The sequence below is a fragment of the Leptosomus discolor genome, chromosome 25 (genome assembly GCF_034619465.1).
Source record: "Leptosomus discolor isolate bLepDis1 chromosome 25, bLepDis1.hap2, whole genome shotgun sequence".
Classification (NCBI taxonomy): domain Eukaryota; kingdom Metazoa; phylum Chordata; class Aves; order Leptosomiformes; family Leptosomidae; genus Leptosomus; species Leptosomus discolor.
The window spans coordinates 8,103,534-8,131,087 of record NC_141415.1 but is presented as its reverse complement, the minus strand read 5'-3'; the positions used below and the strand labels follow the sequence as shown (position 1 = coordinate 8,131,087).

The following is a 27,554-nucleotide window of genomic DNA, read 5'->3' as shown; positions in this document are numbered from 1 at the left end:
GGTAACGGAGCGGGGCGAACGGAGGCGGAGGATGAGCAAAGGCCGAGAGGGCCCCGCGGCGGGCGGTGAGCGCGGTGCCGGGCGGGGAGCGGATGCCGGGCAGCCGCCGCCGTCCCCTCGCAGTCCCGGGCGGCCCCGGTGACCGGCGGGCTGTCCCGTAGGAGGCGCCGCCGCCGTCCTGCTGCGGTACCTGCGGGAGCAGAACCGGCCGTACAGCGCCCAGGACGCCTTCGGGAACCTGCAGCGGGAGCACGGGCTGAGCAAGGCGGTGAGCGGGGCCGGGGCGGGGAGCGCGGGGCGGGCCGGGGCGCGGGGCCCGGCTGACGGCGCTGGTCCCGCAGGCCGTGGTGAAGGCGCTGGAGCAGCTGGCGCAGCAGGGCCGCGTCCGCGAGAAGGCCTACGGGAAGCAGAAGATCTATTTCGCCGACCAGGTGAGCCCCGGCCCGGGGTGTCGCCCCCGCCGGCCCCCGCCGCCGCTGACCTGCTGCCTCGCCGCAGGCGCAGCTCCCGGCCGCCAGCGACGCGGAGCTCCGCGGCCTGGACGAGGAGATCGCCGCGCTCTCCACCAAGGTGCAGGCGCTGCAGCAGAGCTGCCGGCAGATGGAAGCGGGTGAGTGCGCCTGGGCAGCCCCCCCCCGCAGCACCGGGAGCGGCTGGGGGGCCCCCTGCTGCGTCCTGGCCACCGGGCTGTCGGCCCTGCCGGTGATCGGTGGCTTCCTTGCAGAGCTGAAGGACCTGAACAGCTCCATGACAACCCCTGAGATGGCCAGAGAGGTCGGGGAGCTGAGGAAGGACTGTGCGAGTTACACAGAGAAACTGGAGAGGATCAAATCTGCCACCAACCACGTGACTCCGGAAGAAAAAGAGAAGGTAAAGAGCTGCCAGGGCTGAGCACCGACAGCAGAGCCTGGGCCAGGGCTGGGACAATCGTACCAGGCCTTCCACCAGGTTACCCAGTCCCCAGTCTGATTGACACCGGTGCGACAGCAGCAGGGGGTTGTGTGGGACCTGGGCGGCCCCGCAGAGCCCGTGCACGAGTGTTGGCTGCGTGGGCGATGGTGACGACTCTCGGGGCGTCCTTGGGAAACAGCCTGAGCTGCCTCTTCCTTGCAGAGCTTTGCTTGGGGCAGTTGCCTGCCGCTTGGTCAGGTCGTCTGGTGTCCCGTGATCCATTTCACAGAGAGGTTCACGTCCCCGCAGAGGCTTCGCGAGCCACTTGTGCTGTTGAACAACCCTCTGGCTGTAGCTGGGGTGTCTGGTGGGGCCTTGGGCTTACAGCGGCTTCGTGGGGAGGCTGCTGCCTCGTTGGTTCTCACCTTGCTTTGCTGTCGGCAGGTCTGCAGCGAGCAGAAGCTGTACTGCAAGGAGTGGCGGAGGAGGAAGCGAATGGTAAGGGTCGTGCCATCGAGCGGGGCGGGTGGGCGGCACCGGGGAGGTGGCGGTGACACTGGCACCCTGACAGGGATGTGGAGCTGCTGGGCAGCTCGGGGAGCAGCCCCAGCTTGAGCCGAGCTCCTTTCCGCTGCTGCGACACTGAGTGAGGAGAGCGCTGGAGCTGCGGAGCGGGGAGAGCTGTGCTGGCCACACTCGGTGCCACCCCTGGGGCCACGCGGGTTTGGGGCAGAATCACGGGTCCCACGGCAACCCCCTGGGCAAAGGCCGTGGCACCGCAGAGCTCTGCCTGTCCGCGGGAGCCAGAGCTCCACTGCCTTGTGATGTCCCGACGGGGGGACGGGCCCCCAGAGCGGCAGCGGGGCTGCCCAGTGCCGGCAGCTCAGCGCAGCTGCCCTGCAGCCCTCATGGTGCCCCTGTCTCGTCAGGCGACCGAGCTGCTGGAGGCCATCCTGGAGGGGTACCCCAAGAGCAAGAAGCAATTCTTTGTAAGTAGCGAGGCCGGGCGCGGCCCCAGGGCGGCAGCGGTGGCTCTGGCGGTGCCGCAGCCGCCCCGCTGAGCCGCCCCGTGCTGGCGCAGGAGGAGGTCGGGATAGAGACGGACGAGGACCATAACGTCACGCTGCCGGCGGCTGTGTGAGGCGCCGAGCTCCAGGGCGGAGGAGCCGCTGCTGACACTCGGCTGTTGGGTTGGGTTTTTTTCCTCTTTTTGCAGGGCTTGGGCCAGTCCTGCTTATTTATGTGCGTTTGTTGTAAAATGCTTTGCAGCCGGAGGGGGTGACGGCACCGGGCCCTGGCCCTGTCTCGCTTGCAGAGCGAATGTTCTTTCCTCCTGCCCTTCAGCGCAGCGAGCTACTGGGCTCGGGTGTCCTCTCGGGGCGGTAGGGGACGGCAGAAGCGCACTGTTGTAGTCCCTGGTGTTGCGAGTGCCTTGGGGAGGCACAGGAACGAGCACGTGTTCCTTCAGCTGCTTCCCGCGGTGTGACCGTGGGGCACTTGGGCACCATGACCCATTAAACACCAGGCTTTTGGTTCCGCGGTGCCTTGTAGTGGTGTGTTCTCTGCTGGGGGGGGCTCGGGGCAGCCCTGAGGGGTGGGGAAGGCAGGAGCCAGGAGAGGGGATGGCTGGGCTGGGCTTCCAAAAACTACCTCCCCCTCTCTGAGCAGCTCTAAGGGAAGGCTCCAGGAACGCAGCCACAGAAATAAAAGCAGAAAAATCGCTACAACATTCGGCAAAATTTATTTAATTACTCTTCACAATAGAAAAATATGTCGCTTTCACATGTGAGGTCTGTAAAACTCCACGTCCCCCCAGCGCAGGAGGCAGCTTCTGGCAGAGCATCTCCAAGGTTTCAGTCTGGGCCCCTTGTCCGGCCACAGAGCCCTAACCCCGACCTCCTCCCCCCCGAGGATTTTCTTATTCACGAAGGAACCTCTTCCAGGCGAGGCACAGCTGCCCCTGTGCGTGCTTTATCGGCGCCGTGCACCACTGCAGGGTGCAACTCTGGGGCTGCCACTGCGTTGCCCTGAAAGGGCACCTGAATGTGGGGAACTTTGTACAAAATCAGCCCTGGAGGGTTCTCTGCTGCTCGACGCAGGTAGAAGCAGAAGCTGAAACATTCTCATGCTGCAGCGTTCAAACCGTGTAACCCGGAGCTGAGTGCTACCCCATGGGCAGCGGGAAAACAGCGTAACATAAATATCCCCCACCCCTGGAGCGGGAGCACGAGGGTGCTTACAGAGAACCAGTCCTGCTGCCGGCGTCACCGCGCTGGAGGAGCCCCGGTACAACTGCTGGTGCGGTGAACAACCCTCGCTTGGGCAGCAGCTACGCCGCACCGGAGCCGTGACCCGCACCGACAGGTTAACAGGTTCCAGAGGGGGCAAAACCGACACCAATCGGCCGTTGGGACGATTTCAGTGATTTATACAAACAGAAATCAAATCAAATCAAGGCTGGCTACGTAAGCGTGTGTGTCAAAGGTCTAAGGCGCAGCAGCGAGAGCTCGTGGCAGCGCTGTGCTGCAGCTACCGCAGGGTTTCCTGTTGGGCTCGGCCACGGCAGACGGCGGCAGCAGAGATGGTGCCGCGCTGGCGCAGGGAACGCCGGCACAGACAGCTCACACCCGGCCCCCTTCCCAGGGACCCGCGGCTGCAGCGGGCGAGGTCAGGTTTTAGCAAGCCCCCGGCGCGCTCTGCACCAGGGAGGTGGAGCGAGCGTCTCCCTGGCAGTGCCGGGCTCCGCCGGCTTCCCCCAAGGGCCAAACCCTGCCCTGAACGAGCTGCTTCAGAGGGAGGTACGAGAAAGGCCGCAGTGAGGGGGGAAGCCTATTCCTCGTCTGTTTTAACAGAAACCAACAGCTTTTAGTGTCCGTTCTTGTTTCACTGCACACCCCGTCCCCAGGATCAGAGCGGGTGTGCCGGGGGTACAGAGCAGATCTGCGCCGCGGCGGAGAGTCCGTGGCACAGGCAAACCCCCCCGCGCCTGCCTGGGCTGGAGACTCTGGCACCTGGAGGTCTTCCCCTGCTCAACACACACCTTCTCCCCCCCCTGTGCTAAATGCCTACAAATATTTGGTAGCATCGACTGTGACAGCACCTGCGGAGCAGAGGTGTCTGCACAGCCTCGTTTTGGTTCTGCAGTTAATACAATAAATAATTCAGAGAAGCTTTAAAAACAGCCAGGAGGAGATGGCCCAGCCCTTCCTGGCGCCCGGCCCCCAGGCCCCCGGGCAGGAGGCGTCCGTCCCCGCGGGTGCGGAGGCGACGGGAGCCGCTGGCGCTGCCGGGGGAAGGCTCGGTAGAGCTGGCTCTTCAGCTGGTGCAGGACCCCAATCACAATGTCCCGCAGCGTCTGGGGCAGAGAGGAGACACCGCCAGTTGTTCCAGCCATCCCGTCCCCGGTGAGCAGCTCCCGCTAGAGCCTGGGGCACGTGTTGCAGGCGTCCCCCCTCCCTGGGGCTGGCACACGCGGTGCCAAACGCCACCACGGGAAACGCTCCCACCTCTGCTCCTGGGCCGCAGGGTCTGGGGCAGCCACAGCAGGGCAGGGACCCGGCCCTGCCTCAGCGCCTGCCCCTCAGAGGCTTCCTAACTCCCAGAAAACCTTCAGGTGCCCGAGGGTGCAACGGGGAACAAGCAGGACCCTCCTGAATGCTGTTCCACCCTGGCCAGCTTTCAGCACCAAACCAGTCCAGCAGCAGAAGCTGGAGTTTGGGCACCGTCTCCTGTCCCCTCAAGCCTCCGCCCTGCCCCAGTCCTGCACTGGTCACACGCTGCCCTGCTGGAAGCCCCAGGAGAGGGGACAGCTGCACCCGGTCCCGTGCTGGGGGCAGATGTGTGAGGGTCTCTGCCCCGGTTCCCTCCGCCATCGCACCAGCCTGCCCGCGGCTCCCACTCACCTGGGGCTTGCAGTGCTCCTCAATCCAGCTGAAGACACAAGCCGAGAGCTCCTGAAAACTCGTTACGGAGATGGAGGCGTTGAAGGACTGGAACAGGGAATCCATAATGCCTTGGAAAACATTGAACTTCACCTCGTCAGGGACCTGGTCCTTCCCCTCGTTCGGGTTGTCCTGATGAGCTTTCACAATCTGCTCGTAGTTCCTGAAACAAACCAAGCGCCCCGGGGTCAGCAGCAGGGGGAATCCCCCCACGCCCGGCGCCGCTCGGCCACGGGTGCAGAGCTCCCTGCCTGTCACCGGCCACCGAGAGCCGCCGCAGGGATGGGCAGGACCAAGAGTTTGCGGAAGATCCCATGAGTCAGTGACCGCTGGGAAGCTGCAGCAGCATGTTAACCGGAGGGAAACAGTGACAGCGGGCAGGGACAGCTTTGGCACTCGGGGTGCCGGGCTGCCTGCGAAGCACCGAGCGCACCCACGGCGCCTTGAAAGGGCAGCGGGGAAAGGAGCAGGAAGAGGGCAGGACCCCGACAGCTCTTCCCTTACACTTTCATGATCTTCAGGGCCATCACATCTTTCCTGAGAGTAGAAACTTCCTCCTCTTGCTTCTTCTTTTCCTTGTGCAGGAACTGGATGTAGTCGATGGCTGAGCATGAAAATGCAGAGTGAGGATTTGAGAGCAGGCCCAGGCCCCCGCGATCCCCACAGGAGGTGCCCCAGCTTGGGCAGCATCAGCTCCTGGCTGCCCTGGTTCCCCTCGGGGAGGTGGGTGGGGGGAAGTGGCCAGCACTCGGGCTCCCCCAGAGCATCATCACACCAGGAGGTCCTGAAGTGTTGAATCTCCACGCTGCATGGCTCTAGCGAGACATTCTGGGGGTCAACAGCACCCCCTTCCCTCCCCCACCCTCAAGACTCACTTTTCTGCAGGACGATGGCCTTGCTCAGCTTCTGGGAGCCTAGGCAGAAATCCTGCTGCTCACAGGTAGGAACGATGGCCTGCAAGTCATCGTAGCCTTTCTGCGGGGAAGCAGAGCCACAGCGCGTGTGTGCGGAGTTCGGCAGCGAGAGGCTGGTTATTTCAGAAGGGGTCAAACCCCAGCTCCCCCCCCGCAGCCAGCCAGCGCCACGGGGGCTCCCAGCACCCGGTGTCTGGGGAGGGCAGATCCGGCCGCACAACAGGGGAAGGTGCTGAGAAGAGCAGGGCGCGGGGTGCTGCCGGGCCCCGGGAGCCAGCGAGCCGCGGCCGCTCGGTTACCTTGATGGCGTCTCGCCTCTTCCGCTCCGCCTGGGTGTGCGCCCGCCTGCGCCGCTCCTTGTACGACTCCTTGTAGGGCTCCTGGTGGTAATCGCTGTCCTCGTCATCTGCGGGGAGAGAACGCGCGGGAGCGGGAAGAAGCCTGACCGGTGAGCTCCCGAAGCACGGGGGGCAGCGGCGCATGGGGGGGCGCGACAGCTCGAGGTACCCGCTGGGCCCGAGGGGCTGCGGCCAGGCCCAGGACAGCCCCGCGCCCCCAGGGCAGCAGCAGCAGCTGCAGCAGGTCGGGCCAAGGACAATCGCCCAGAGGGGCCCTGCCAGCCCTCGCCCTCTCCCTGTGTGGCTGGGCAGGAGAAGGTGCCTGCAGCTCCCATGGCAGGGCATCAAAACGTGACCGATTCCCTTCTCCAAATGGCGCCGGGAGCCACAACACCCCGATGCCGTCCCCCAACCCCTCCCAGGGGTGGGAATCCTGCCCAGGCGGTGAGAGAGGCGGCTGCGCTCACACCCTGGGCACAGGGCGGGGGGCTGGAAGCCCCGCGGAGCCGTGGTCCCAGGGGACACCTCGCACCAGCCCACCTGTGTTGGGGACAGAGGAGGCACTGGTGGAGCCGATGCTGTTGGCGCGGGACACGATGCTGCCTTTCCTCGCGCCGTCCACGATGAGCGCTGGAAGAAGAGGATTCACGGCGTCAGTGACGAGCCCGGGGCGCACAGCCGGGCACAGGGCGGTGGGGCAGATGTTTCACCGGGCAGCCGCCGCCACCGTCACGCTCACGACAAGCGGCTGCCGTGACGGCACCTACCCGAGTCCAGGCCATTGTCGCTGCAGGCGGCGTCCACCTTGCGCGGGGCCACGGCGGGCGGGAGGAGAAACGTCAGCTGGGCCGGGGCGGCGAACCGCGGCCCCCGCGCCCCGCCTCCCCCCGGAGCCCCCCGGCCCTGACCCCCGGCGGCTCGGGCCGCCCAAGCAGCGCCCCCCGCCCCTCCAGCCCCGGTCCCCGCGCGCTCAGCGCCCTTGGCCTCTGCCCCTCGCCGTGACCCTCCACCCTCGGCCCGGCCGCTCGCCCCCGGCCCCGCCGCCCCGGCCCGCCCCGGCGCCCCCGCCCGCAGCCCCGCGCCCGGAGCGCCCTTAGCGGCGCCCGGCTGGACAGCCCGGTCCCGGCGCGGAGACCGGCGAACGGACCCACCTTCCCCCACGAGTCCTCGGCCGCGACGCCCGGCGGGTCCGCCATCTTCCGCCCGTCCCGGTCATGTGACCGCCGCGGGGGCCGACGGGAAACGCAGTCCGCCCCGCCCCGCCAGGGGGCGCCCGCCCCGGCAGCACCGCCCGCCTCGGCCGCGGGGCCCCGGGCCCGGTCGATGCCCGGCGCTTTCGTAACCACCCTGACGTCAGGGTGACGCAAGAGCGCCGGGCCTGCGTCAGAGTTCGCCGCCCGCGGCGCTGCGAACCGGGCGGTCCCGGCGTTTCGCCTCGGGCCGGCCCCGCCGCACCGGGCCCGTTCGTGTCGGCGGCCGCGGCGCAGGCGGCCCTCGAGCAGGGCGCGGGGCAGGAGAAATCGGTTCTCTCCCGAGCGGGTTCAACAGCCACGAACGAACCGGGGCGGGGGCACTGGTCAGGGGCCGCTCAGCCCGGGCAGAGCCCCGCGGAGCCGGGGCCGGGGCAGCAGAGGCAGCTGCTGGGGGGGTTCAGCCCCCTGCGAGGGTGGGCGAGGGGGTGCGGGGGACAGGACAAGCCCACGGACACACACGGGGAGAGAAGCCTCTTTACTGTCACACGGGTGGCCCGGGCACCAGCGCAGGCTCAGCCCTTCGGCCTGAGGGGCAGCTGTGGTGTCCCCCCTTGTGCTGGGGCACGGCAGGATGCCCCTAGCCCCTCCGTGGGGCTGGATGTGGCGGGTGGGCTCAGCCCCCACCCTGACAACTTGCTGCCGGCTCGTGATGCCACAACATGGACCCCCGCCGCCTGTCCTGCTGGTGTGGGATCCACAGTGTTGGTGTGTGATGGTCCAGAGGAGCACGACCCCCTCACTGGCTGCGCTCCTGGCTCAGGCGCTGCTGCAGGAGGTCCCAGGCCTTCTCCACCTGCCAGAGAACACAGCGGGGCAGCACCTCAGCGCCCATGGCCAAGCCAGGGACAAGGCCAGCGGCACCACGGCACGGGCAGGGGTGTCACACGAGGGTCTCAAGCTTCCTGTCCCTTCCCTGCTGCATTTACATCCCCAAGTTCATCCCTCGTGGCCGTGCCCACAGGCAGCCTCGCTGGCAATCAGCACGCCCAGGCCCACCACGCGTGACCCAGGCACAGCACTGAGCCCTCTGGTCCCCATCACGGTCGCCCGCCTCCCCTCTGCCACCTGAGACACCCCCGGTGCTGCAGGCAGCCCGGGGCTCACCTGCTTGCGGGTGACGTCCGGCTCCCAGAGCGTGCACAGCACCACCTGCGACTGCTCCACCCTTTGGCCGTTGCTCATCTGGCTCTGCAGCCGCCTGCGAGCAGCCTCCTCGCTCAGCCCATCCCTGGCCATGATGCGCTTCACAGCCTGGCAGGACCAGAGGGGACACTCAGGCGCTCGAAGGAGAAGCTGAGATCCAGCCCCAGCAGCAAGCGAGGGGCCAAGGGGCATCGCCCACCTCCTCCTGCGGGATGATGGCCGTCCACACCTCGTGGACCATGTCCTGCCAGCCAGCCTCCAGCAGCACGGCAGCGTCCAGCACGCACACGGCCTTTCCTACGGAACGAGGCCATTCCTCATTACCTGGCAATCACAAGGCAGTGCGACAGCTCCTCGGCGTCCGACCCAGCCCGTCCACTTACGCTCGTGGGGTCACGCCTTCCTGCAACCTGGCAGCACAGACGCTTTACTGCTGAGCCAAAGAACCTCACGTGGAAAAGAGAGCAGTGGGCAGAGGCTGTATTTGCTTAAAGGGCACGCCTGGGATGGCAGGTCTCCCGGGCATGGCAAGCCAATGCCTTCAGCCAAATGCTATCGAGCTAAACAGCATCTCCCAAGAACTGGAAAAACTCTGTTCCCAGCAGGAAAACACACCAGGCTCACTGCTGGAGCACCACACCAAAACCGAACTTGAAGTCACGTAGGAAAGGGAAAGCAACTTCCACCCTCCTTCAGAGCGGGAGCTGGAGGTAAGCCTGGCCCAGCTGCCGGCCCAGCTGATGGAGGGGTTTGCTCAGAGCTGTGCTAGTGAAAATCCCCAGCAAGCTGCCCAGCACAAAGGAGGGAGACCTGAGCATGGAAAATATTCACGGTGCTGCCAAAAGCAGCGGATTCCCAGGGGCTCTGGGTCATGGTGTGCTGCACAAGACCATGCACCCAACTCCCACCTTCATGCTGCGATGGGAGCCGCCCCAGTTACCAGTTACCTTGAGCATCTGCCTCCCCAATCTGCTCCTTGACCATCCGGGCCATCTCAGGCCACACAATGTCCGTGAGACTCTTCAGCCGCTCCTAGGAAGGGCCACGACGGGATTCGGTTACTTGTCCTCAGAACCCCTGGGCAGCCAAGGAGGGGATCGCTGGTGGCAGCAGCCGTCACACAGGGCATCCAGAAAGAACCCGCTAAAGCACAGGGGGGATCCGGCCCATCGCCTGCTCGCTAAGCACCAGGCAGGAGAGCTCCCACACTGGCCAGAGGCTCCCACGCCCACTGATGGGGTTGGGGCTTGTTTTCCTACTGTTTTCCTTGCCCTGGCAGGCACAGCAGAACCTCAGTCTCCCTTTGCAAAGACCCGCCCCGCAGCACAGCGACCTCCCCACCAGCAGCACCCACGCGAGACCCGTCTGTCTCGGGGGAACCCCTCGAGCTGCCGTCAAGCGTGGGCCGGGGCAGCCCGCAGGCCCCGAGCGAAAGGCCGAGCGCTGGGGCGGCCACCAAAGCCAGGCGCAGGGGGTCAGGCTCGGCTGCCGCGTCACTGAGCCCCACTGGGTACCAGCCCAAACCCCGCAGGGGCCAGAGAGCGCCGGCTCTGCGTACGTCAGGGCTGCTGTTCTGCGCTGGGTGAAGGACAAGTGTGGGACAGACAGACGGAGATGGGATCTCTGAGTCCTGCCCTGTCCGTACATCACCATCAGACAAGACAGTCAGGAAGACATCATCAGCTCAAACGGCTGAAAAATAAAAAGCCCCGGCACAGATGGAGAGTTCCCCACTCAGGAGATTAAATATTGACCGTCTGTGCTGCTCTCACCTGGTTTCCAAACACCTTGGCCCCAAGGACTTTCCTGTTAATTGTCCCATCTTCATTCAAGATTTCTGTAAGACAGAGGCAGAACAGGCTTGGGAGGAACGGACCCGACTCCCTTCCTGCCGCAAGCCCAGGTCAGAGCGAAAGGATTTCGGCACGAGGCTCTTGAAGGGACCCAGAAAGGACCTGTCGGACCTGACCTGGCAGCTCTTCACCCTGCTCCAGAGAGGGACAGGGAAGAGCTTTCCCCAGGCAAGCGGCAGCCCGGTTTAGCCTTCCACGCCAGCCAGGGTACAGTAGCTCTGACAGGGACACACAGGACTTGGGGAAAGCAGCGCTGCGCCCCGCTCAGGCCCAACCATCACCGAGTCAGCGACAGAGCCCCATCCGGGTGGTGTGGAGCCCAGAACCCACGGGGACGGAGGGGAGCGCAGGCCAGGATGGCTCCCTGGGATGCCAGGATGATGGCACACCCCTCCCTCCTCTTCCTCCTCCCAGTCTTCTCCGCAGCCTTTGGTGCACCCACCTGCCCCAAAGGCCGCCACCACCCGCTCGTAGGCAGGGCCACCAGGGACATAGACAGCGTGGCCCAGCTTGTCAGCGTCGATGAGGAACGCTCCCAGGTGCCCCAGGAGCTTGGCAATGGAAGTTTTCCCACTCCCGGTTCCTCCAGTCAGGCCGATCACGTAGGGGCGGGAAGGCAAGGCAGGGTCTTGCTGGGGGAAGAAGGAAAGCCCTTGCCAGCGGACAGAGGACATGGGCTCTGCTGGAGAAGGAGCCTGACCACCCAGCCTGCAGGCGGGCATGAAAGATCCTGGCCCTGCAGAACGGGGACCTGCTCCCACCAGCAACCAGTACGGGCAGAGGCAGCCTGTCCTCCAAAACCTGTCCCCCCGCAGCACGGGAACGAGCCGGCCACCCCTCCTCCCAGGCACACTCCTCCCAGGGCAGCCCACCGCCCTCCCTGCACCCCCCTCACCCGCGGGGGCCGCAGCAGCGTCCCCAGCAGCCTCTGCCGGAGGCTGGAGGAGCTGATCTTCTCCTCCTCGTTCTGACGGTGGTCAGGGTCCTTCATCAACAGGATCTCGTAGAGCGCCAGCTCGGGGAGCCCCTGCCGAGAGAAGAGACCCCGAGGGCCATCAGCGGAGGGAAGGGGGCTCAGCGGGAGGTCAAGGCCTGAACGAAGCGGCACAGACGAGGCCGCGGCCGCTCACCGAGACCTGATTCCCCGCAGCCAGCGGCGGGCAGGGGCGAGAGGGCGGGAAGGGGCAGCCCACCAGGCTCCTGCGCAGGCATTACGTTTTCAAGTCTCTTCTTGTTCACGGCCTCCCCTCCCCTGCGTGTCTCCTCGCTGACCACCAAGCACTGCAGGTCGGGGTCTGTGACCGAGGGGCCGTAGGGGTCGACCAGAGGCACGATGTCGTAACGCAGCGAGGGCTTCACGTCCTCCAGGAACTCGCGCAGCTTCGCCGCTCGCAGCTCGTACGGCTCGATCAGCTCCGGCAGGACCTTGTCTGCCGGGCGCCGGGAGGGCGGAGAACCAAGAGAGCGTCCGTTTAACGACGGGCAGCTCCCGGAGCGGCGCGGAGGGTGATGGAGAGACCCGGGGACAAAACCCACGCGCGACTTCGGGAGGCTGCCTCCTCCGGATCCCCTTGCCCCCGCTGCACCCTCAGCTCTGCATCTCACTCGCTGGCGCGGATGGGACACCAGGTCCCTGCTGTCGCCCTGCCCGGGCAGCACCGCCCGGCGTTCCCGGTGCGCGGCTGCTCCGACCCCCCGCCCCACGGAGCGCCCAGACCCTCTCACCGCCCCGTCCCGACCCCTCAGCCCCGCGCCGGCAGCGGGGCCGGCCGCCCCCGGCTCCCCCCGCCCCAGCACAGTGCCGGCCGCCCCGGGACTCACGGCGGAGCAGGTCGCCGTCGGCCACCCCGGCCAGGAGCCGCTGCCGGGCCAGGAGGCAGCAGGCGCTGAGCAGGAGCCGGTGGGCGCCGTGGAGGCGGTCGAAGGTGCCGCCGACCGCCACGTCGGAGAAGTCGGGAAGCGCCGCGCCGGGGTCCTCCTCGGGGCCGTCCTCGGGGGCCACCCCGGCGCCCTCCCCCTCCTCCAGCAGCAGGGCGGGCAGCCGCGGCGGGCAGCCGTAGGCGGCGGCGGCCAAGCGCTGCAGGCCGAGCTGCACCGGCCCCGGCGGCCCCGGCGCCTCGGCGGCGGCCGCCAGCAGGACGCGGGGCGGCCGCGCCAGGCGGCGGCCGGGGCCCAGCAGGACGCGCACGTCCAGGCTCCGCTGCGCCGCCGCCGCCGCGTAGAGCGCGGCCAAGGCCCGGAGCAGCGCCGGGCAGGCGGGCGGCGCGGCGGGGCGCGGCGCGGGGGCGGCCAGGAGCAGCCCCGGCTGCAGGTGCACGTACAGCGGCCCCGCCACCACCCCCGCCGCCGCCGCCAGCGCCGCCGCCGCCCGCCGGGGCAACGCGCCCAGCGGCGCCGTCAGCACCAGCAGCCCCGACCCGAACGGCGGCATCGCCCCGCCGGAAGCCGCCACCGCCGACCCGGAACGCGCCGCGGGACCGCCCCGGCACCGGGACCGCCCCTCGGGGGGGCGGGGTCCGCGGCGGGGAGCCCGGGGACGAGACCGCCCCTCCGGGGAAGCCCGGCGGCGGGGCGACACGGGACCGCGCGGCGACACGGGACCGCGCGGCGACACGGGACCGCGCGGCGCCCGCCGCGGGAGGAGACGGACGGGCCCGGGCCCCACCCACCCCCACCCCTCCGCCCGCGGCCCCGGGGTGCCGCCGCGCCCGGCCCCATCGCGGTCCCCGCCAGCACCGCGGACCCCGGCGCGGCGGCAGGAGGAGCACCCGGGGAGCGGCTGAACCCCCGCCAGCCCCCGGGCGGGGCTGCTCGGCGAGAAGTCCGGAGCCGGGAGCCGTGCGGCTGCGAAGGGCTTTATTGGTGACACGGGGGGACCGAGCCCCCTCCGAGCCTCCCCCCCCGCGGCCATCGCGGGGATGGGGGTCCGCACCGCAGCGCGGCGGCCCCGGGGGTCGCGGCGGCCCCGCTCAGGGCTCGGCCTCGCCGCGGCCGAACGCGAAGTCGTGCATGGCCCGGACGTACGCGGAGCCGTCGGGGCTGGCGAGCCGCAGGCGGGAGAGCGGGGCGAAGAGCTGGGTGGTGAGGCAGCGCAGGGGCGGGCAGGGGGTGCCGATGGCCTCCAGGAACACCTGGCACCGCAGGGGCATCAGACCCGTCCCCAGCATGGCTGCCCCCGGGCACGGAGCCCTCCCGGAGCCCCCCATCCCCTCGGTACCTGCAGGACCTCCTCCACCTCCTGGGCTGCGTCGTGGAAGAGGCTCTGGCAGTGCCGCAGGTACCGGCGGTAGAGGCCTCGCGTCTCGGCGTCCAGGCCCTGCAGCTCGCTGCCCTCGGGATCCGGGCGCTGCAGGTTGGCCAGGAAGCTGGTGTTGACGGGTCCACACTCCACCAGCGTCAGGCTGTGGGAAGGAGCGGGGCGGCAGCTCTGAGCCGAGCGTGTGAGCTGCCATGGTACCCCCCGTCGTGGCATCCCTCCATCTCGGTGCCCGGTGGGCAGGAGCGCAGCCCTCCGCGGCGCTGCCGGCACTCACTGGATGTTGAAGGGCTGCAGGACGATGGCCAGGCTCTCGCACAGCCCCTCCACCGCAAACTTGCTGGCGCAGTACACGGAGTTGAAGGGCAGCCCTGGGGCAGAGCCGCACCCTGAGCACCAGGTCCCTTCCCCGCGGCTCCCCCGTGCCACAGGGTGCCGGGGGTCCCGCCACAGCAGGGCCAGGTCCTACCTTGCAGCCCCCCGATGCTGCTGGAGACGATGATCCGCCCGGCCCTGCGGCGCTTCATGGCGGGCAGGAACGCCTGGATGGTGCGGACGGCCCCAAAGAGGTTCACATCGAAGATGGTCTTCATGGCTTGGTCAGAGCAGGTCTCCAGGGGGCCCATCAGTCCCACCCCCGCGTTGCAGACTGCTGGGCACAGCACCAGTGAGCCAGGCACCGCAGCCCCCCTTGCGCTCCCTGGCACCGTCGAGGTGCCAGAAGACAGGAACATGGGGACCCTTCCCTGTTGGTGAGCCAGCGACCCTCGGCACCCCCAAACCCAGCTCCTGCACCCCTGCCCTGCTGAACACATCCCGCCTCATCCCCAGGACTGCTGGCACCTCCCATGATTTGGCATCTTCTCCCAGGGCCCTGAGGAGGGTTGGTGACCCCGGAGTCATCCCCCCAGGGACAGCAGGGGCACCGGGAAGCGCCATACCCAGCACGTCCAGCTGCTGCCCCGGCACCCGCTGCGCGGCGGCTGCCAGCGAGCGCGGGTCGGTGACATCGAGCTGCAGGACCTCCAGCGTGTCGGGGCAGTGGCCCCCGAAACGCTCCAGCAGCCTCTCGCCCTTGGCCAGGTCGCGCATGGTGGCGTACACTGCGGGAGAGAGCGCGGCCGCGGGGCAGCGGTGACACCAAGCTGCTCGGCTGGGGCCGGCCCCAGCCCACCCCCGGGCACCCGCTGCCCTTGGCGAGGTGCTGCCTGGCCCAGCCCGGGAGACCCCCGGGGGTGCCGGTGCCCCCGGCGCAGCGAAGCCCCTTTACCTTTGAACCTGCGAGCGGCGTCGGCCGCCAGCCGCGCGGCCAGCCCCAGGCCGATGCCCGAGGAGCAGCCCGTGATCAGCACCGTGGTTCTCTCCATGGGCAGGCAGTGCTGGCCGAGGGGGCCGCGCTGTTTAAGAGGGCTGGGAGGGGGGGATCCCCCCGCCCCACGCCACGGGTGTTGTGTCTGCCGCCTTATCTCAAGGCCCCTCCACCCCCCTCCCTGCCCGCGCTCGGGGCTCCCTGCGCCTTGATGCTTACGCAGCTGCGGTGATAAAGCCCCCACGGAGCCAGGACGCCCCCGCGGGAGGAGGCTCTGGGGCACAAGAGGAGCTGCAGCCCCGCGGGTCAGCACCAGCCGGGGCCAGCACCAGCTGCTCCGTGCCGTGCCAGGCGCCCCAGCTGCCGGCACGCATCTGGCAGCACGTTTCTCCTGCCGTGCAGGCTCGGGGGCCGAGCACCGCTCCTCTGCCCCCCGTTTCACACCAGCCCCGCACTGGGGAGAGGAGATGGACGCACATGGGAGAGAAGAGTGCTCATGGCCAGGCCTTTAATGGCTCCGCAGGCTGGCAGCGCCGCGGCCGGGCTCTGCCTGAGCCCTCGCCGGGGGGAAAGGCCTCGGAAAGCCTGTCCCGGGGAGCGCGGCCCCACCAATGCCACACGAACTCCACAGTCTCTCGCGGTACAAAAGGCACCAAGTGCGGCCAGGGCCGTGCAGCGGCGGGTCCCCGCAGGCACTGGGGTTCATGGGGCAGGGAGCACCCGGCGCAGGGAGGCCCAGGACCACACCAGGGATGAGCCTCTGGGCAGGGGCTGCTCTGCCATCACCGCTCGCGCCCCGCGGCAGGGACACGTGTGCCCTGCCCCTCTGCGCGGTCCGAGCTCCCACTGAGCTTCCAGGGCTGAGCACAGAGCACGGCGCAGGATGGGTCCCTGGGCCAGAGCCAGCCCCTCAACTGGCTGCCAGCCCCCCTTGGGGCACGTCCTGCCCACACAGGGCAAACGGTGGGTCCAGGCTGGCTGGGGGCTGCCGGGGCTCTGCGCCTTCATTCCAGCACGGCCAGGACGCAGCCGTCAGGCCAGGAGCTGCAGGAGCCCGGACACAGGAGGGTGGGGGGGGTCTCTGGCCTCCCTCCCGGGGGAGGCTCTGCAGGCACAGCCCAAAGTCACGCCGGCCCAGCCCGGCTGCGCCGCAGGGCACTGGGGTAGTATTTGAGGAACAGCTTCCTGGAGATCTCCAGCGTGTCCCCAGCTGGCACGGCCGGGTAGCGCTTCTTGTTGTAGACGAAGCCTCTCTCCACCTGGAAGACTGCCTGGTTGAACTGGTCCTGGTGGAAGGGGCTGCCCGAGTTGAGGCTCTCCACCAGGGCAGAGACGAAGAGGCTCCAGCGCACGCCGTAGTAGTCCAGCACCAGCCCCCCCAGCTGCTTGTTGGCGTAGTCCAGGATGTTCCCACTGGGTCCCCAGAGCGTCACCTGGTTCCGGGCGTTCAGCTCGTACTGCTCAGCCTCCCGGTCGCTGGTGGCCACGGCGCGGGCGCTCTCCAGCCAGCGGCCCAGCAGGAAGAGGCTGTGGCTGGAGAGGAGGCTGTCCAGCTCCGGCAGCAGGTCGTAGACCAGCACGCCGCCGGCCGTCAGCAGCTCCGGCAGCGCGTGGCCCTGGAAGGCCTGGCGGATGCTCAGGTAGAAGTCGCTCACCAGCTGCTGCGCCGCCTGCCGCGTGACGTCCACCAGGTCGTAGCGGAAGGTGGGGCTGGAGCCCAGCTCCGCGCCGGCGCTCAGCAGCAGGCGCCAGGCCTCGTACACGTCGCTGGCGTTGTACCACAGCTCCGTGTCCATGCGCAGCGAGGGCCGGCGCACCAGCGGGCTGCGGTTGTGGTTGACGCAGACGCCGGTGCAGTTGTACACGCTGCGGAGGAGCAGCCGCCAGGCGCTGGCTGCGGCGGCATTCGGGGCACCGTAGCGGCGCTCGGCGTAGCGGGTCACCCAGCTGGGGAGGTCGAGGGGCTCTTGGCGCCAGCCCAGCTCATTCATCAGCTCATACACCATGTCGTTCTGCTCGATGCCCTCGGGCACCAGCCCGGTGCCCACCATGGTGGAGTTGGGGAAGCGGCGAGCTGCGAAGGGGCCGTGGTTGATGGCCTCCACAGTGCCGAAGAGGCCGTGATTGCCCCCGAAGTTGTGCAGCATGCACCAGATGAAGGGCTGCCCGTAGAAGGACTCTGTCCACTGGTAGACGGGCTTGGACTCAGCAAAGAGGTCGAGAACGATCATCCTGCCGAGGGGCACGCCGTGCAGCAGGGCCCGCACCTGCGCTGGCTGCCAGAAGTCTGGCTGGTGCTGGAAGAGCCAGCCCTGCATCAGCCACAGCGCCTCGGGGTCAGCTGGGGACAGAGGTGCATGGGGTGAGGTCCCCTCCAGACAGCCCCTGCAGGCCCCACGCCCCCAGCGCCACCAACCGTCCCTCTTAGGGGGCGCTTTGAGCGTCTGGCATCAATGGAGTCTGCCGAGCGCACAGCCACAGCCACCTCCCCCGGCCCCCAGCTGTCCCCACCTGGAGCCCCATGACCGGGCCAGCACCGCGCACTGACCCACCTCCCGTCATCGACCTGAAGACGGCGTTGCTGACCCTCGAGAGATAGGCAGGGTCAGAGGAGAGGGGGGTCATCTCATTGAAGGTATCGGCGCTATAGATGTGGTCTGTGCCAAACTCCTTGATCAGCTCCTTCAGGAAGAGGGTCCCGATCACCTGGAACATGGGGTCCTCCGGGTCCAGCAGGTAGGTACACGAGTAGGTGCAGTCAAAGTGGCTCCAGCCCCCAAGGCGAGTGGCATTCACGTGCGGGAAGACCCTGTGCCGGAGGGCAGAGATGGGGATCAGGAGCAGGACAGGACACTGTGCCCCTGCAGGGACAGGGCAGCCTCCCGGGGGTGCCAGCACGGGAACAGGGGGGCCAGGAGCTGCATTGTCCCCAGGAGGGCCCTGTGCAGCTGGCGCAGGCTGAAGGTGGGACCCTAGGAAAGGCCCAGGGCTGAGACATCGGGGAGGGAGCTGCAGCCAGGGCTGACCCTGTGGGGTCTGTGAGCGCGTGGGGCTGCACCTACCGAAGAACCCCCTGGGGCACATGTCCTGCAAAGGCTGGCAGCACTGTGATCATCCCCAGCGAGCGCATCCTCTCCACAATCCGGTACTGTGAGAGAGAAGGAGGGAGGGAAGGAGCAGGAGGAGAGGAGCCCCCACCTCCCCGTGAGGGGCCCCTGGGTGCTGCTGGAGTTTGGGGAAGGGAGCGGCAGCCCCCAAACCTCCATGAGCGCATCCCGGCCCGAAGGACCAGGGCAGGGGGTTGTGCGGGTCTGCCCTGGGTGCACAGGCAGCCCCAGTGCCCCCGGTACCTGCAGGTAAAGCTGTTTGAGGTGCCAGGCCGGCGGCAGCGGCCCTGCCCAGCCGTGGAGGTTCCCCATGCGGTTCCAGGCCAGGAACGCCGGCCCGGTGAAGTACGCGTCGATCTCGGACTGGTTCAGCCCCAGGGTGTGGAACACCTGCGTGGGGCAGTGGGGGCTCAGCCGGACCCGCAGCCGCCCCATCACCCCGGCCAGTCCCGCGGGCCCCAATACTCAACCCGCTGCCAGGCGGCCTCCTGCCCTGCGAAGGCTGGCGCCAGGTTGATGCCGCTCAGCGCCATCCAGTCGATCTCCCGCTCCCAGCGCGCCCAGTCCCACCAGGCGTAGGAGTAGCTCTGGGTGCAGGCGTTCTGGTAGTACCGGTACCTGGGGGGAGCGGGCGGGAGGCTGCGGGCTGGGCGCCCCCCCCGCTCCCGCTCCCGCTCCCGTTACACAAGGGCGCCTTGTCCCGGGCTAACGAGGCGTGAGCAGCGCCGGCCCCGCAGCCCAGCCCGCCCCCACGGGCCCCCGCGGCCCCGTTACCTGCCGGGGGCGGTGGCGCGGATCTCGGCCCGCAGCCGCGGCAGCGGGTCGGGCAGGCGGAGCTGCGCCCCGGACCAGGAGAGGTGGCAGCCGCAGAAGTCGCGCAGGTAGCGGTACAGGCCGGCGGCCGCCGCCACGCCGCTGGAGCCCGTCACGGCCACGGCCACGGCGGTGCCGGGCGGCGAGCGCAGCCGGTACGTGTCGGGCCCGCCCGCCGCCAGCGCCGCCTCCACCGACAGCGCCACGGCGGCGGCCCGCGGGCCCAGCAGCCGCCGCGCCAGCGCCCGCACCGCCGCCTCCTGCCGCGCGTCCCCCGCGCCCGCCCGCGCCGCCGCCGCCGCCAGCGCCAGCAGTAACAGCAACGGCCCCGGCCCCGGCCCCGCCGCCATCGCCGCTCCTGGCCGCAGCTCCGCGCCGATGGGGGACGGCGGTGGGCGGGGCCTGGAGGGGCGGGGCCGGGCCGGTACCGGGAGGCTCGACGGGGCAGACGCTGCCGGTGCCCCGGGCCCAGCGCAGCCCTTTCTTGTGGCGTATCGAGCCCCGGGCTCGGGCTGCGGCGGCAGTCGGGGGCACCTCGTTTCCCCGGCACACCCACCGGTACCGGTGCCCTCCCGTCCCGCCCTCCCGGGGATTTCCGCAGCCCCGTCTCGTAAACGCCCGTTGTCTCCTGTCTCGGCCGTCACGAGCCGTTCGCGCGCCGCCACGTCGGCAGTTTTTCCTCTCTCGTCACTGCGGCGATCGCGGTTCCCGCGGTTTGTTGCCGCCAAGGCCCCGCTGCCGGCCCCAGCGCTGCGCGGCGCCGGTAACCCGGTGTCCTGCGGCTCAGCGCTCCCGCACCTTCCCCGCCCGCTCCGGGTGCCGGGGGGGGGGGCCGGCGGGGCCGGGGCTGCGGCTTCTGCCGCGGGAAGCGGGACCCGACGGGCCGGGGCCACGCCGCGACGCGGCGCTGCCCGGCTCCGGGCTCCCGGCATCGACCGAGACCCGCTCCGGGGCCGCTCCCGGGGCGTCGCCCACCGCGGGCGGCTCAGCCCCGCCGGTCCCCCGCCGCCCCGGGCCGGGGTCGCTCCGGTCTGGAGGGGGCGCTGCGAGACCGGGCAGCGGGGCCGCCGCCGGTGCGCGGGGGCGGGAGGCCCGGCTGCCCCCAGCAGCGTCCGGAGCAGCCCGGGACCCGGCCCAAGAGCCGCGGAACCGGCCGAGCGGAGCCATGGAAACGGGCAGAAAGACCGCGATTGCGGCCGGGAGTGGCGCAAGGGAACGGGTGAAAGGGGAGCGCGTCCCCTGGACAGAGCTGGCACCGGCAGCAGCCGGGGGGTCCGGCCCCTCGCCCAGGGGGGGCAGGAGGACAAGGGTCGGGCACCCCCGGCGGGGGGGGCAGCACTGACCGGCCCCTCGCCCCCCGGAGACAGGGAACGCACTGCAGCAGCCCCAACACCACCCCCCCTACCCCCCCTCGAAGCCTTCCCTTCCACTCCCGCCCACCCGCGGAACCCCCGGGGGCAGCTCCAGGCCCTGCAGGAGCGGCCCGAGCACCCGCGGCGCCCCCGGCTGGGGAGCGGGGCCCGGGGGACGACGACGACGACACGACCGGGCAGAGCGTGTTTGCCGCCAGCCCGGTCCGAGGGCCCCCGCAACGCCCGGGCTGAGCCGAGCCTCGGTTCTCCCCCCGCGGAACCGCCCGCGTTTATCGGGCAGCACAAAAGGCCCCGCTCGGCCCCGGCCGCCCGCCCCCAGGGGGGCAGCTGGGACCCGGTCAGCGCGGAGCCACTTCAGGCAGGCCCAGTCCCGCTGATCTCCTCTTGCAAACCAGCTCTGCCCCCAGCGAGGTGACAGCAGCCCAGGGCACGAAAGCTGGAGGTCCCCGCTCCCGCCCGGGCAGCTCTTGGGGCTCTGCCCAGCGTGGGATGGGGAAGGGGCTGGGAGCACCCCGGCGAGAGCCGGGGGACGCAGAGAAGAGGCCACAGCGGTTGTTGTGCAGTTTGTTTAATTTACACAGTGACTGTCAGTAACGCCTTTCACCCGGGCAGCAGCACTGGGGTCGCTCCCCCCCTGCGGCCACGTTCTGATTTCACCTTTCGTTCTGCAGCACCGTTGTAAACACACAGCCCAGGCCCCCCGAGCCCCCGCAACCCCTGCGGCTGCCCAGGGGCTCCCCCGCACAGCACAAGGACCCCATGCCCACACCCCTGGCAGCCCTGCACTGCTGGAATTTCCTCCTCGGTTCCAGGTTACAATGATTCTCGCTATTGTTCTAATCTGTTCACACACAAATACTTCAGATCCCCGGTGGGAATTCAACACAACAGTTACACACAGCACTAACGCACACACCACTGCTCCTACAGCTACATCGACATTATTCACATCGTGCATGGGAGAAAAAGCAACAGCTACTGTGAGGAGACACCCCTGAGACTCCAGTGCCACGGGAGTGTGTTGGCAGGACTCAGCCTCTGTTCTCCCTTTCAGGGCTCCTTAGACCCCGAGCATACGTGACAGCGTATGTCACCAGTACCTGCACCTCTGCAAAAGCTGCCTCTGCTGATGCCAAGCCTACAGGGGCAGTATCTGGATGTGCCTCTAGGGCTTTGCAGCCAAGAAACCCTGAAGTTCCATTGCCAGTGACAGTTTGCACCACAGCTCGCCCTCCTCCATCTCACCCCAGGGCACAGCAAGGCTGCCAAGTCCCCCGTGCCCAAGCCCCCCGTTCCAGCGCTGCCTCCAGAACCACGAGGTGGAAGGGGCTTTGCGTGGGACACGAGGGTGCAGGGGCACAGTTAAAGGAGCATCTGTTCTCCAGGGAGGACAGGAACAGCCTTTCCTGCAAGGACAATATGTTTCCCCACCTCTAGAGCAAAGAGCCACCGCACACTTCACGGAGGCTGAGTCCTGCCCCGTCATATCAGCTCCTCAAGCCCCGGCCAGAGTCCAAGAGCTGAACCCTTGCAGGGGATGAGACACTGGTTTTGTCCCATTAAAACGTGGCACAGGCGGAAGCCCTGAGGTAGGAGAAGCACACCCTGGCTTGTCAACTGCCCACTGCTCGTAATTAGTTTAATCAGAGGCAGAGACACACGGGATCCACATGTGGAACTGCCTTTCAGAACATCTCTTCCCGAGCAGCGAGCCTTGTGCAAGCTGAGCTGTCAGGCCTTTCTCCACGTGCTCTACGCCCGCGCAGCCGAAGCTGCGCTTCTCTCACGCTGCCCCGCTGAGCCTGCCAGGGAACTCGCCACAGGAGGAGGACACTACTACACACCAAACTCCGACACCATGCACGTAGTATTTTCAGTGGTAAACTTAAGGAAGGAGAAGTTTCTTTGATCCAGTGTCACTCATTACCTGAGAACGCCAAAGCTCCTGGCTTTGAAACGCCACGGTAACACTCGAGGGTGCTGCAATAAGTTATTTTCGCTATGGAAGGGTTACATGCAACTCAGACACACGGGAGAGGGGTAGCCAGAAACGCACGACGTTTAACACTGCTTAATCGTCAAACCTCCCCTCACGAATGGTATCGAAGGAGAAAGGGAGAAACTTGAACCCAGTGCCAGTGTAGAACTTGTTCTGGAACTCAATCCTGCAAGAGAGGGAAGAGTACTGTTCGTTAAAAAGGCAGCTCCTGTATCTGAGCAAGCAATCAGCAAGAACTCCATTAAAAGCGTGATTGTTGACTATTAAAGCTTTAAAGAGAAAAATGGCATTATAACGCAGAGTATCTTTTGGCACAAACCCCACACTTCCGTGTGACGTCTCCGCAGCAGAGCAGAGGAGGATTCTCCAGGTGCTTTGCTCCCACCCCCATGGGCAATAAAAGGGCAACAGAAGTGGGATGAACTCCCTGAGCGGGGAGCACAAAGCGTCTCCTACAAGATCTCGTCACTGAAATTCACATTTTAGCTACAGCAAACCTCAGCCACGTGACGCTGTGCTCAGGCTTCCTCCATCAGCTACTTCTGCTTATTTACTTCGGTTTATCCCCACGCAACTGCTGCCGAGCTGGAGAGGCGCCTGCAGTCTCCAGCTGAACGCTACTTAGCCTTGTTTGCCTGCTCCCCTAATAAACCCAGTTTAAAAAAAGAATTATTTTAGAGAACTGTCTGACGGTCAGCAACGGCCAAATAGGGAAAGAAAAAACTAATCCCATGATTCCCAGTAAAAACAAGCGGAGTGTTTCATGAGCCTCATGGGAGACACTTTCCATTGCGTAACCCGCTAAAAAACCGCAGTCTCTGTAGGAATCAAGTGACAGCAAATTGGAGAGAAACTTGACACAATCCAGGAGAAGTATTTTCTAAAGCACACAAAGGCAAAATTATTTTTTTTCCAAATCAGGAATCACGGCAAACTCCAGAGCTGCTGGTATTGCAGCTGGCAAGAAGTGATTTCCCAACAGAGCACAGGAGGGAAACGCTCAGAAAAACAGCTTCTGCTGCCTGCCCATGCAGATACCCAGACTTCCCTGCAGAGGAATCCCTAGGATGAGCAGGATTTTCCGTGTGGGAGGAAGGGCTCCTTGCCAACAGGCTCCAGTTTGTCAGGAACCCTGATAATCTCCACAAGTATCCTGTGACTAAGTAACTGTTCTGTAAGCAAAGGGAAATAAGAGGCAGAGGGTTGTGTATCTGAGTCACACAGAACCACTGTAAATGAAATTTTAACCCTGATGATTAACTGTTCCAGCTGGCCCTGACATCCGAAAGCTCCTTTTGGACACCCTCCGTTACAACTGCCTACAACTGGACGCCTGAAGCTTGAGGAGAGGCTGTTGGAGGGTTAGGGAACTTGTGAAAAGGTTCATTTAACCAAATAAACGTGGCTTAAGCGTTCTGTTTTTTTTCTGCAATCACCTACAGGGACACCCAGACTCCAAGGCCCTTTTTTCGTAGGAGACCCTGCTGTTTCCAGGATCGCCGGCTGTCACATGTACCAGCTCTGTTGACACTGGGTGTCTCCCACCAGCGATCCAGTTCTGCAGAAGGTACTAGACAGTTTGCACTGCACTGTGAATAAACAGCTAGGAAACTTTCTGGCAGCCAGTGTTAAAAGAAAACCCTCTCTGGCTTTTTTGTATCAATAATTAGCTTAAGTGCTTGCCGGACTGTAGTTAGGTGGATTTTCCAACCCAGCTCACAGAGCACCGACACTGTCTGCACACCCGGGCAGCTCGCGGTCCCGTGGGAAGCGGCCGCCGAGCGCCGTGGAGCAGGAGCCCTGACTGTCACCTGGTGCAAGTGCAAATTCCGACTTGGCATTTGTGCTCTTAAAGGCGTGTGCCAGCGCCTGGGGCGGGCTGCGGTGCTGAGCCCACCGCGAAGAGGGCAGCCGACAGCCGGAGAGCCACGGGGGTGGGTTTGGGTAGAGGTTGTTGCAGCTACTTCCCCCAAACCGGCGGCGGTTTCGCATGTGGCACGGTGGGTCGCTGCGCCGCGCTGCCAGGAGGCGCCTCTCGCAGCGTGCCCCTGCGGTCGCGCTAAAGACAAGCTCTGGCTCATGACCTTGACAGAGAAGAACGAAATTCTGGCCAGCGGGTGGGGTTCACCACTCCCACCGCCTCTCGCTGGAGCACGAGCGGGACACAGCTCCAGCACGCCCGCGCCCCTCGGAAAGCGGCTCTCCCCCGCGGGGGCAGCGCGCCAGAGCTCGGCCCGGCCATTCTCGGTTACAGCCGAGCGCGGCCGCCCGCGGGAGGTTCACCACGTTTGTGGTGTCCGAACCCGCCTGCAGCCCCCGGCACGCTCCAGCTCTGCCGCTCTGCACACAACGGGCCCCGCCTGAGCTCCCGGCCTTCGGCTGCCCCCGGCGCCGCGGGGCCGAGCGCCGCTTTGGGCCCGTTTCGCCGCCCCCGCGGGGCCGAGCCCGTTCTGGGGACGTTCACGGGCTGGTGGGAAACAGCTCAGGCAACCCGCGGTAAAGCGCAGCAACCGCGTTTGTGCCTGTCCCAAGGACGGCCACGGTGAAGCGCAGACGCCGGCCAGGGACGCTGCTGAAGCTACACCTGAGGGGGCGAAGAGACTGACACCTGCAGCTGGGCAGGCGAAGGCAGCTCCCCGTGTCTGCCAGAGCTACAGTCCGGCCAGGACCCAGCTCTCCACCCCGACAGACAGGCACCGAGGAGTGGGAGACCGGCCGAGAGACACTTGGGGAACCAGAGCCGAGTGCGAACAACGTGGTTTGACTGCGCCAGACTCTGGAGCTGAGCCCCCTACATCACGATGCTCATTTAGCACCAACCTCTCCCCTACGGAGCAACACAAACCCCACTCTTTGCTGCTCTGAATTAAACTCATTTGCTTATATTATGCCTACTGCTATCCATTCTTTCTAGCTGTAGCCTGGGCTTGGGACATGCTCTAAGGAGAGCAGCTTCTGGTTCCAAATCAGGCCTAAAACTCAGCCTGAAATACTGCTTTACACAGGAAAACAGCTCCACTGCAACAATATTCCTGCATCAAGCCATGATGTTGGGACCTTACTTTGAATCCAGTCACAAACTTCTCCTTTTGGGCAAAGTCTATGTTTGCTCACACTAGAAGAGCTGACTAGCTTTAAAAAAAAAAGGTAAGGTACTTTAACCTAAACATGCACATCAAACTGCATTACTGAAAAGCAAACAGAGAGGTGAAATACTTCAGAACAGTGACACTACAGTAAAAGGAGTTCACAGCACGACGTGGGGTACAGCTCAGACGGCTGCCGAGCTCCAGCAGACCTCCAACACACACCCCTGCAATCCTGGCAGCACTCCGAGTGCTCCCTCCACCCGAGATGCCCCAGGAAAGCCCAGCCTGCTGAAGGAATGCACGCTGTCTGAAAAAGCACAAAGTGGATCTCCCTCGCTTGGGGCTGGCAGGCAGAGCACATGGAACAATCGGTGCTTTTTTTCCCCCACAAGTAAAACACAGGCTAAATTCCTCCTCGTTTCCAGGAAGGCTGAACCACCCACACCTTCAGAATTCCTGATAGGTGACTCTGCTCCCACAGCCAGAAAACCCAATCTGCTCTGCTCCTCCCAGGACAGCTGTATTTGACCCCCCCCCCCCTCCTTCTAAAAAGGGAACACCTACCATTGGAAACATCCTGACTCCACATTCAGAAGCAAAAGGAATGTTAACAGTATGTTCTTTTGAACAACTGCAGGTGCCTCCCTCTCCACTGCGATAAGGAAAATCCAACAAACCCCAAATAATTTCAGCAGATTACTTGCAGTCCGAAGTGTTGCCTTACACTTGCTTTTCAGGCTCTAAGCTTGAACAGATTTTCTCTCAGAGAATGTATATTAAAGCTCCACAGGTCTGAAACGTATGTTCAGGGAAAACAGGACTTCACTAGGAGCTTCAGTTCTGCAGCTCCCCAGCAAATGCCCTGCACTGGTCTGCACGGCAACAGCGATCCCCGGGCTTACTGCTATTGCCCAGCTGGGTTTCTGTCTCTGCTCGCCACCTCAGTGACAAGCATCGTCCCTCCCATTTCCAGACAACTTTTTAGTCACCCTTTAGAGGTAGCCTGGTGAAAAGCCACCTCTGGGCTGAACTGCAGCCTCCAGTTCACACTTGTTCCAGGTGCTCTGCGAGTGGTGTCCCTAAGTGCAGCTTGTGGTTATTAACACAAGACAGGTATCTCCAGAAAAACAGGCTTTCTTATCTCAGCCCATCCCTTTGGGTAAAAAAAAGAAAACACAGAGCCTGCCAGGAGGAAAAGCCGTTCAGAACTGTTCATCTGCTGTTGCTCAGGCATGAGCCCCGCAGCCCTGCGGTCCAGAGAAGCAAGACCCTGAAAACCAACCCACTGACAACCAAGGCAGACGCAAAGCATCGCGCAGGAGTCGGAGCGCTGCTCACTTCGCTCTCCCCGGGCTGCCAGCAGTAACACGGGGCAGGGTTTGCAGAGCCCCGTCGTTCACACTGATGCAACGGCGTAGTACAGCCCCGGCGGGATGAGGAAACACCAGCCAGCCCCGCCAGCAGCTCTCCAGTGACTGGTATGAAGATTTCTAGGCTGGCTGCCAGGACAAACAGAAGCACCATCCAGCAGCCATTTTCAGCAGCACCCCCCGACGGGCTCCCTCGGCACAAGATGGCTACACCTCCGAATCCCGGGGCGACGCTCGACTCGCTCCAGCTACAAAGACCCGGGACACTCCAGCCTGCACCCCGCGGGCTGCCAGCGCAGAGGGCAACAGGACAAAGTTCCCCTGCTTCTGGGGAAAGAAAAAAGTGCAAAAAGGCAGATTTTCTTTCTTTTTGGTTTCTTTAAAGGCACCGCCTTCCCTTTTACTTCCAGAACTACTTTTTAAAAGTGCTCACAACCTCTTCTTCCCATTTAAGCAAGACTGAATATTCCTTGTGAACTTCGTGGGACCTCACTTTGTTCTGACCCACCAGGAACGAAGCTACCCTAAGGGACGGCAGTGAGCTGAACTCCGCAGAGGCACAGACTCTCCTACACCTCAGGCTGAAGAGAATCCTGGGCGAGCAAAACCCATTCCCACGTTGCTCCTTTGATCCCACCAGTGCACTGACCAGGGAATCTGAAGTGGAACAACGAGCGCTCTTGAACACAGATCAGAGAAAGCTCTTGAGCACTTTCCATGCTTGGGTGCAGAGAAAGGGACGAGCACTCCAGTGAGCAATTCCTTCTTGTTTACTGGCTGGCTGCATACACACGGACTCAATAATCACGGAAAAGCGGCCTCAAAAGCCTCTGCCAATAACCAAGGCCAGCAAGAACCAGCTGCCATTCGCAGCACCCAGCGGGCAGACAGGCAACGCTGCCCCT

At 65.5% G+C, this 27,554-nt stretch overlaps 6 protein-coding genes across 22 annotated transcripts in view; 1 reads left to right on the top strand and 5 right to left on the bottom strand.

Annotated features, from left to right (window-relative positions):
• Positions 1 to 31: 31 nt before the first annotated feature.
• PSMC3IP (PSMC3 interacting protein) lies at positions 32 to 2,432 on the top strand. The gene is made up of 8 exons (XM_086477992.1): positions 32 to 65; positions 165 to 268; positions 342 to 431; positions 499 to 610; positions 725 to 870; positions 1,336 to 1,389; positions 1,821 to 1,880; positions 1,973 to 2,432. Exons 1-8 carry the CDS (start codon positions 32 to 34, stop codon positions 2,030 to 2,032), a joined length of 660 nt encoding a protein of 219 aa, XP_086334118.1. The 3' UTR covers positions 2,033 to 2,432.
• Positions 2,433 to 4,063: 1,631 nt separating this feature from the next.
• MLX (MAX dimerization protein MLX) lies at positions 4,064 to 7,283 on the bottom strand. The gene is made up of 8 exons (XM_086477968.1): positions 7,236 to 7,283; positions 6,852 to 6,888; positions 6,625 to 6,714; positions 6,046 to 6,152; positions 5,708 to 5,807; positions 5,337 to 5,436; positions 4,794 to 4,995; positions 4,064 to 4,246 (listed from the first exon to the last, which is right to left on the bottom strand). The coding sequence occupies exons 1-8, from the start codon at positions 7,278 to 7,280 to the stop codon at positions 4,064 to 4,066; spliced, it is 864 nt and encodes a 287-aa protein (XP_086334094.1). The 5' UTR covers positions 7,281 to 7,283.
• A 775-nt stretch (positions 7,284 to 8,058) lies between these two features.
• COASY (Coenzyme A synthase) lies at positions 8,059 to 12,764 on the bottom strand. Its single transcript, XM_086477931.1, has 9 exons — positions 12,155 to 12,764; positions 11,549 to 11,763; positions 11,229 to 11,360; positions 10,776 to 10,965; positions 10,253 to 10,317; positions 9,428 to 9,512; positions 8,680 to 8,777; positions 8,442 to 8,588; positions 8,059 to 8,130 (listed from the first exon to the last, which is right to left on the bottom strand). The coding sequence occupies exons 1-9, from the start codon at positions 12,762 to 12,764 to the stop codon at positions 8,074 to 8,076; spliced, it is 1,599 nt and encodes a 532-aa protein (XP_086334057.1). The 3' UTR covers positions 8,059 to 8,073.
• Positions 12,765 to 13,302: 538 nt separating this feature from the next.
• On the bottom strand, positions 13,303 to 14,956 carry HSD17B1 (hydroxysteroid 17-beta dehydrogenase 1). Its single transcript, XM_086478067.1, has 6 exons — positions 14,860 to 14,956; positions 14,531 to 14,692; positions 14,059 to 14,241; positions 13,867 to 13,960; positions 13,551 to 13,734; positions 13,303 to 13,464 (listed from the first exon to the last, which is right to left on the bottom strand). Exons 1-6 carry the CDS (start codon positions 14,954 to 14,956, stop codon positions 13,303 to 13,305), a joined length of 882 nt encoding a protein of 293 aa, XP_086334193.1.
• A 1,066-nt stretch (positions 14,957 to 16,022) lies between these two features.
• Positions 16,023 to 19,168, bottom strand: NAGLU (N-acetyl-alpha-glucosaminidase). Its single transcript, XM_086478089.1, has 6 exons — positions 18,780 to 19,168; positions 18,476 to 18,623; positions 18,249 to 18,395; positions 17,961 to 18,046; positions 17,451 to 17,707; positions 16,023 to 17,239 (listed from the first exon to the last, which is right to left on the bottom strand). Exons 1-6 carry the CDS (start codon positions 19,166 to 19,168, stop codon positions 16,023 to 16,025), a joined length of 2,244 nt encoding a protein of 747 aa, XP_086334215.1.
• Positions 19,169 to 20,742: 1,574 nt separating this feature from the next.
• The window catches only part of ATP6V0A1 (ATPase H+ transporting V0 subunit a1), a 29,770-nt gene continuing 22,958 nt past the window's right edge, over positions 20,743 to 27,554 (bottom strand). For all 17 annotated transcript variants that reach the window (XM_086477772.1, XM_086477777.1, XM_086477774.1 and 14 more), the window contains one exon: positions 20,743 to 22,356. In XM_086477772.1, coding sequence (XP_086333898.1) covers positions 22,263 to 22,356 — 94 coding nt within the window. In that variant the 3' untranslated portion in view covers positions 20,743 to 22,262. The remainder of the gene's footprint in view (positions 22,357 to 27,554) is intronic.

Coding starts and splice junctions, on each gene's coding strand:
- PSMC3IP (XM_086477992.1), top strand. CDS start 32: ATGAGCAAAGGCCGAGAGGGCCCCGCGGCGGGCG. Junction 871..1,335: donor CTCCGGAAGAAAAAGAGAAG/GTAAAGAGCTGC, acceptor TGCTGTCGGCAG/GTCTGCAGCGAGCAGAAGCT. Junction 1,390..1,820: donor GGCGGAGGAGGAAGCGAATG/GTAAGGGTCGTG, acceptor CTGTCTCGTCAG/GCGACCGAGCTGCTGGAGGC.
- MLX (XM_086477968.1), bottom strand. CDS start 7,280: ATGGCGGACCCGCCGGGCGTCGCGGCCGAGGACTCGTGGGGGAAG. Junction 5,437..5,707: donor GGCCATCGTCCTGCAGAAAA/GTGAGTCTTGAG, acceptor TTTCATGCTCAG/CCATCGACTACATCCAGTTC. Junction 4,247..4,793: donor AGGAGCACTGCAAGCCCCAG/GTGAGTGGGAGC, acceptor TCTCTGCCCCAG/ACGCTGCGGGACATTGTGAT.
- COASY (XM_086477931.1), bottom strand. CDS start 12,764: ATGCCGCCGTTCGGGTCGGGGCTGCTGGTGCTGACGGCGCCGCTGGGC. Junction 10,966..11,228: donor CGCTGCTGCGGCCCCCGCGG/GTGAGGGGGGTG, acceptor TTCTTCCCCCAG/CAAGACCCTGCCTTGCCTTC. Junction 9,513..10,252: donor CCAAGGTGTTTGGAAACCAG/GTGAGAGCAGCA, acceptor GGCCCTTCCTAG/GAGCGGCTGAAGAGTCTCAC.
- HSD17B1 (XM_086478067.1), bottom strand. CDS start 14,956: ATGGAGAGAACCACGGTGCTGATCACGGGCTGCTCCTCGGGCATCGGC. Junction 14,693..14,859: donor CGCCGCTCGCAGGTTCAAAG/GTAAAGGGGCTT, acceptor TCTCTCCCGCAG/TGTACGCCACCATGCGCGAC. Junction 13,735..13,866: donor CTGCAGCCCTTCAACATCCA/GTGAGTGCCGGC, acceptor TCCTTCCCACAG/CCTGACGCTGGTGGAGTGTG.
- NAGLU (XM_086478089.1), bottom strand. CDS start 19,168: ATGGCGGCGGGGCCGGGGCCGGGGCCGTTGCTGTTACTGCTGGCGCTG. Junction 18,396..18,475: donor AGGAGGCCGCCTGGCAGCGG/GTTGAGTATTGG, acceptor TGCCCCACGCAG/GTGTTCCACACCCTGGGGCT. Junction 17,240..17,450: donor CTTCAGGTCGATGACGGGAG/GTGGGTCAGTGC, acceptor CTCTGTCCCCAG/CTGACCCCGAGGCGCTGTGG.